This window comes from Nyctereutes procyonoides, unplaced genomic scaffold (genome assembly GCF_905146905.1).
Source record: "Nyctereutes procyonoides isolate TBG_1078 unplaced genomic scaffold, NYPRO_anot_genome, whole genome shotgun sequence".
NCBI lineage: Eukaryota > Metazoa > Chordata > Mammalia > Carnivora > Canidae > Nyctereutes > Nyctereutes procyonoides.
In genome coordinates, this window is record NW_026575122.1 from 18,225,027 (window position 1) to 18,232,327 (window position 7,301).

Below are 7,301 nucleotides of genomic sequence, written 5' to 3' on the forward strand. Positions count from 1 at the left end.
CTAGGTGTTTGCTACAATCTGGAGGCAAGATCTTTCCTCAGTATGTGCTGATGTTTGGGTTGCTTGTGGAATCACAGACACTGGTAGAAGAGAGTGCTGTTCAAGGAACAGAGCGCACTCTTGGATTAAATATAGCACCTTTTATTAATCAGTTTCAGGTAAGTATTTACAAATTCAGCTAGGTGGCTGTTACCCACCATCTACCTTATCTTTCTCTGTAGTTTTATCACTGTGTTTAGCTTGATTAGGATGGTAATCCGTTTCCCAGAGCAAAGGAATTATGAATGAAAATCAATCTAGGGATTAGAATAGCCAAGGAATTCTGTTCCTGCTGACAAAAGTCTATAGATATTCCTCTGAACCATTGTTACAAGTGAAAAATAGGGTCCTAGCTTTAGTGTTTTGTCTAAAACAAAAGCATCCAGAAAAAGACCTCTGTTCTAAACTTGAACCCTTAAATTACATTAAAACCTCAGACTGGCAGGTGATAGCAGTTAATGTCTAGACAGATTGCTGTGAGCAGGAATGCAGGAGCCTAGGAAACTGGAGATCAAGGCAAAGAGGTTATAATGTTGCTATTTAGGAAACAAGGACTCAAGATTTAGTGTTGGCAAAGGCATTAGCAGCATAATACAAATTTGTGAGTTTAAAATTTTGTGAGTGGATGGAATGTCTAAAGGAAGAGGTTTGGGGTTGAAGACAGAGGTAGGAAGTAGGTGGGATACTGATGTGTAAGCCAAAGCAGAATTTTGGGAAGTAGGATTTGGGTACAGAATTAAAGAAGTGATAGCGAAAACTTTTATCTAAAGGCCATGCATAGTAAGCTCTTGAATATCCAGTTAGATCTGTGAACAGTACTTGCTCAACAAATATAAATTTGGGGATGGCTGAGATTATAGTCTGTTTAATCTCAGATTTTTGGAGAGTTTAATACGGAGAATACACATCAGAAGAAAGAATTTTAAGGGCACCTGGCTGTGTCAGTCAGAGGAGTGTGTGACTCTTAATCTCAGAGTCTGCATGTTGGGTGTAGAGATTACTAAAAAATAAACAAACTTAAAAAAAAGAACAAGTTTCAGTTGTTTGGTTCAAAAATACCACCATCTTCTTTTTAGTTTTTTCCCTCTTGATCTTGGCATCAGCAATTCTTTGATTCCATCAGAATTTATGATATTTTGATCCTGCCATCTTTTCACTGTATTTCCCATTTTCTATCCTCCCCTCCTTAATAGTTTGTATTCCAGGTATGCCTGGGTGACTCAGCGGTTGAGCGTCTGCCTTTGGCTCAGGGTATGATCCTGGAGTCGTGGGATCGAGTCCTGCTTCTCCCTCTGTCTGTGTCTCTGCCTCTCTCTCTGTGTCTCTCATGAATGAATAAATAAAATCTTAGAATAGTTTGTATTCCATGGTCCATATACTTTTCTTTTTAAAAAAGATTTTATTTATTTATTGAACAGAGCAACCATGAGCTGGGGTAGTGGAGCACAGGGCAGAGGGAGAAGCAGACTCTCCAGTGAGCAGGGAGTCCAGTGGGGGCTCCATCCCAGGACCCCAGGACCATGACCTGAGCCCAAGGCAGATGTTTAACTGACTGAGCCACCCAGGTGCCTCTGTATACTTTTCATATATCCCTTCTCTTCAGTCTTTCTACTGGACCTGGAAAATCCCAGCATGGTTAAATCCAGCTCTCTTCCTTCTCTACACCAGTACGCCTACAGCTGCATATGCAGACTTTGGTCTCACTTCAGCTTGTGACTATTCATCTTAAGAGGCAACTTGCCTGGTAGCTTTTACATTTCCTGGTCCACTTAGCCATTTTCTTAGATGATATTGTCTCCCCTCTTCTAATATGATAATTATCTGTTAGACAACTGAATGAACCAATGAATCAAAATGAGAGGTTGTAAAAAAGCAAAACTATACAAGAATCCTCCCTTATCTATGGGGGATACTTTCTAAGACTTTCAGCGAAAAACACCAATAGTACTGAATCTCTAATCTCTATGTACTATTTTTATCTAAATATACCTATGATAAAGCTTAATTTATAAATAAAGTAGAGTAAGAGATAATAACTAAGAATAATTATAATGTACTATAATAAAATTTATGTGGATATGATCTCTCTTTCAAAATAACTTATTGTACCATATTCACCCTTCTTGTGAATACATGAGATGATAAAATGCCTACATAATGGGATTATGTGCAGGGAATGCTATAGGCATTAGGTTACTGTTGACCTGACAGTTTATCAGGAGGAGGATCTTCTGCTTCCTGACTTTGGTTGACTGCTGGTAACTGAAACCATGGAAAGTGAAATCACAGGACTACTGTACAGAAAACAACAGAAATTTATTCATTCAACAAATGTCTACCACATATATATATATATATGCTACTTTAGGTTTTGGGAATATAGCTGTGAAACTAAGAGATAAGTTCCTGCGCTCATGGAGCTACATTCAAATTGACAAATGAGATAGATAATAAGTAAAAAGATTAGAATGATGATGGTTAGAAGTCCGTGGACATAAAGCAGGTTAAGATATAGGGAACTGGGGGTATGTGATAAACTATTTCATATAGGTGATGACTAATAAGGAAAGGACTCACGGGTAAGTGATCTTTAAGCAGGGAACTGAAGAAATAAGGAAGCAAACCATAAACAAGTGAAAGGATCATAAAGTACAGTAGCCTGAGGCAAGAGCATGATTGGAGTGTTTAGAAACAGGAGGAAGAAACCATGAGAGTCAGATGAAAGATGCAGTCTGGAAAGTACTAGGAACCGGATCTTGTAGAGCCTTTTGGTTATATGAAGACTTTTACTATGAAAGGAGTAGAAAACACCTGGAAGATGTTGAACAGAGAAATGACTTGGTGTATCTTGTTTTGAAAGGGTTACAATGTTGCTGTGTTAGTAAACCACTTGTGAGAGCAGGCAAAGGTGTATTGCAGTAACTCAGGTGAGGGGGGTAGCAACTTAGACTCTGAGTGAATGGTAGCAGTGTGGAGGTGGTGCAGAGTGCTCTGATTGTAGATAACATTTGCAGGTAGGCTGTGATAGATTGGATGTGGGGTACTAGAGCACCTGGAAGGATAGTTATCTACTGAAATGGGGAAAATAGCAGGAGGATCAGGTTGTCTTTGTGTTTGGGGGATCATTGAACAATTGGATAAGAATTCAGAGAAAGATTGAGGCTAGAGATAAAATTTGGAACTCAGATTTGGTGGATGATATTTAAAGCCTGTGTGAAATCACCTTGAGGGTATAGAGAAAGAATTGAACTCTAGAGAACTCATGAAATAATGAGCTCTAGATGGGAAATGTAAGAAGAATTAGCACAGATGCCAGGAGTAGCCAGGCTAGGTTGAAAAACAGGAGTGAGGACAGTCTATGAGGGATTAGAGGGCATGTAATGAGAGGTGACCGGAAGCTAGGGCTTCTGGTAACTGATATAAATGAGGATAAAGGGCATAATGAGTCCTGGAGATGTCATGGAACTGCTGTTTTCTTTGCTTTTAAGATTTTTATTTATTTATTCATGAGAGACACAGAGAGAGGCAGAGACACAGGCAGAGAGAGAAGTAGGCTTCCTGCGAAGAGCCTGACATGGGACTCGATCCCAAAACCCTAAGATCACAACTTGAGCCAAAGGCAGATGCTCAACCACTGAGCCATCCAGGTGCCCTGGAACTGCTCTTTTTATGGCAAGGAAGGTTGGATGTCTTTAAGGATGCCTAGGGAGAGGTTGATAGATCTGTGTCCACTGTCTCACCAGGCAGTTGCTCTAATATTTTACTCAAAGGAAAGAGGGCACTTTAAAAACAAGTTTCCTTTTTATGTCAAATGAAAAGCCTAAAAGTTAACTAGTAGGTAGGTTCCATTGCTACTAAAATTGATGGAACACATTATAGTGGTAGCTCTCAACCTTGACCAGACTTTCAGAACTACTGATACTAGGCTCCCAACTCCACATTGATCTGAGGTGGGGTCTGAGCCGTTGGGGTTTTCAAAAAGATCTCCAGGTGATTTTAACTTGCAGCCAAAATTGAGAACCATTGCTCTCTAGAAATGAACTTCAGTTTCCAGATGAAATTCAGTATTATTTGGTTGAATTTGGCATATTTTCTCAAAACAGTACAATAATTAATATTGTACTATTTGCTTATTAGTTCATCTTTCACCCACCCGTAAGCACATCCTGAATTTAAAATTTTTGAAGGTTTTAGGCTTAAGTAAAAATTTAATCTGCGTTCATCCAAGAAAATAATCTGTAGATAATTGAAATCATAGCAAATTATTTAACCTACCTAAACCTTCGTTTGTTCATCCTTCTTATAAAACTGGAATCATGAAAGTCCTTATGTCTTAAGGTTGACATGGGAATTAAGTTGAGGTATTAGATATAAAAAGCATTGTATCATACTGATGCAAGTACGGAAGTAAGCACTTGATGGCAGTGGGTCATAAAAAGAATGGAGTAAAAGTGAAAAATTTGTACTTTCTCTAGGTACCTATACGCGTATTTTTGGATCTATCCTCATTGTCCTGTGTACCTTTAAGCAAGCCAGTGGAACTCTTAAGACTAGATTTAATGACTCCATATTTGAACACCTCTAACAGAGAAGTAAAGGTAAGGCAAAATGATTATTGTTATCATATGCAGAATTATCTTAAGCTAGGTACTTTATGTACACAAAATTGTATTGGCCACTTTCTTTGACGATTTAAATGTTGTTTTTTTCTAAACAATATCCAAAAATGAGCTTGGGCAAATACTAATGAATACAAAGATTGGTATTAATTTGAATTGGGTGATTAAATCTTTATAAAATTTGGAGCTTAAATTGACAAAAAAAGACAGACTTACTTATCCAAGGCTATTTACTCTGATGAAATTTTCATGATTTCTTAATTTTCATAGGTGCACATTTGTAAATCTGGACAAGTGACTGCCATTCCCTTTTGGTATCATATGTACCTTGATGACGAGATTAGGTTGGATACTTCAAGTGAAGCCTCCCACTGGAAACAAGCTGCAGTTGTTTTAGATAATCCCATCCAGGTGGAAATGGGAGAGGAATTAGTACTCAATGTCCAGCACCACAAAAGCAATGTCAGCATCACAGTAAAGCAATGAAAAGCATTTTTCTAATGAAAAACTGTCCAAGTAGAGCAGCAAGTACACAATTCTGGTCTGAATTAGTAGTGGACTTGTAATCATAAGATAGGGGTATAAAGATTTAATTCCTTGTAATGGTCAAATATTTTTTTTTAATTGATTAATAAAGTATATTTAAAAAGACCTTAAGAGGAGCATTATTACAAAAATATTGCTGCAGAATTCCTTTTTCAAAAAGGCTGTCACTAATTTTTCAAATTAGTAGTTTGTTTTTATTGCTTGGTTGTACTTAGAATGGTTTCAATTTTGCTGAATACTTTATAAAGCTTTAAAGATAAGGGATTTGAGTCCCATCTTCATTGTCCTGTGTCAGTAAGTAAAGCAAAACATTTAATTTTTAGGCATCTTGACTTTTTTTTTTTTTTTTTTTATTTATGATAGTCAGAGAGAGGCAGAGACACAGGCAGAGGGAGAAGCAGGCTCCATGCACCAGGAGCCTGACGTGGGATTCGATCCCGGGTCTCCAGGATCGTGCCCTGGGCCAAAGGCAGGCGCCAAACCGCTGCGCCACCCAGGGATCCCAGGCATCTTGACTTTTTTTAAATCCAAACTTATAATTGGGATACATCAGACACTTGGCTTCCACTGAAGACTGAGGGTTATGGTTACCTGTAAATTCCAAGCTTGCTTCTTTTAAATAATCACTATACTTCTGAAACTCGTTGGGTTTTGTGTTTTGAGAATGCAAACTTGAATTAAGAATTTAAGGTATAAGCTAAATAGAATAAAAGGGATGAAGTTAAATCTGTAGGAGGCAGCATTTTTCCTGATCTACTTTGGCAAAGAATATTAAAAAGCTGGTAAATTCAAGAAAGAGCTACACCTAAACCAGTATTTTTTAAAGATTTGATCTGGATGCCCAGTAAGAACTATACAGTAATTGGTCCAGTTTTTTAAAGACTTGCAACAGGGAGATTAATAAGGACGATTGTCGTGTCTTGTATATACTCTGTGCTATTTGGAAGCCACAAAGTAAGAGATACCTTCTCTCTACATTGCCTATTCTCTGCCTCTAGTATTATACTACCCAGCTTACCTTTTAATAGAAATATTTATTTTTTTAAAATCTTTTTTTAAAGATTTTATTTATTTATTTATGAGAGAGAGAGAGAGAGAGAGAGAGAGAGGCAGAGACACAGGCAGAGGGAGAAGCAGGCTCCATGCCAGGAGCCCGATGTGGGACTCGATCCCAGGACTCCAGGATCGCGCCCTGGGCCAAAGGCAGGCGCCAAACCGCCGAGCCACCCAGGGATCCCTAATAGAAATATTTATAATAGTGGACAGAAATAAAGACTTTGCACCTAATATTGTGAACCAGTATATAAATGTGAATGTGTATGTGCATAAATATATGAAGCAAAAATTTTGAGAAAATACTTATTTTTGCTATTTGTAGCATACTATGGCACTTTCTAATTTTTTTACTTTTTAGATTTTTAATATATGTTAAATATAACCCAGTGGATTGTGATTAGCAATTAGAGAAACTCCATCTTAAGTAATAAATTTTTCCCACATAGCACCTACACATCTTTTGACTGTGGTTTAGTGAATAATTAAGACTACTCAGCCTACCTTTATGTTTGCTGACATTATCACTGAAGAAAAGTAGACTCCATTTTCATCACAAGTTTTTTTTTTTTAAGATTTTATTTATTCATTCATGAAAGACACAGAGAGAGGCAGAGACACAGGTAAAGAGAGAAGCAGGCTTCCTGCAGGGAGCCTGATATGGGACTCAATCCTAGGATCCCCGGAACATGACCTGAACCAAATGCAGACAAACCACTGAGCTACCCAGGCGCCCCTCATCACAAGTTTCTTATTCTCCCAGTCTTCTATCCAGTTTATTCTTTTCATCTGAAAGTCATGGATAATCTCTTAATCTATTAGCAGTATTGCAAATAGGACCTTTAGAGAGTAGTTGTTTTCAGATTAATATTAGGTCCTAGCTAATTCTCCTAAAAGGAATATAAGATAGGTATCTTTCATGGTAGGTATGTAATTTTTAACTTTAATCTTTTTGGACTTCTTTTTTGCTGTTTTTAATCAAGAATTTTTATAAAAAACATTGAGTTTATGTTTAAAGAATGAGAAACAAAAAATTGCAGAAAA

General features: G+C 37.4%; 1 protein-coding gene across 1 annotated transcript in view; it reads left to right on the forward strand.

Annotated features, from left to right (window-relative positions):
* The window catches only part of PRMT9 (protein arginine methyltransferase 9), a 42,660-nt gene extending 37,351 nt beyond the window's left edge, over nucleotides 1-5,309 (forward strand). The window contains exons 10-12 of the mRNA XM_055336420.1: nucleotides 5-158; nucleotides 4,515-4,637; nucleotides 4,929-5,309. Of these exons, the coding sequence (XP_055192395.1) occupies nucleotides 5-158; nucleotides 4,515-4,637; nucleotides 4,929-5,144 (493 nt within the window). The 3' untranslated portion in view covers nucleotides 5,145-5,309. The remainder of the gene's footprint in view (nucleotides 1-4; nucleotides 159-4,514; nucleotides 4,638-4,928) is intronic.
* The last annotated feature ends 1,992 nt before the right edge of the window (nucleotides 5,310-7,301 follow it).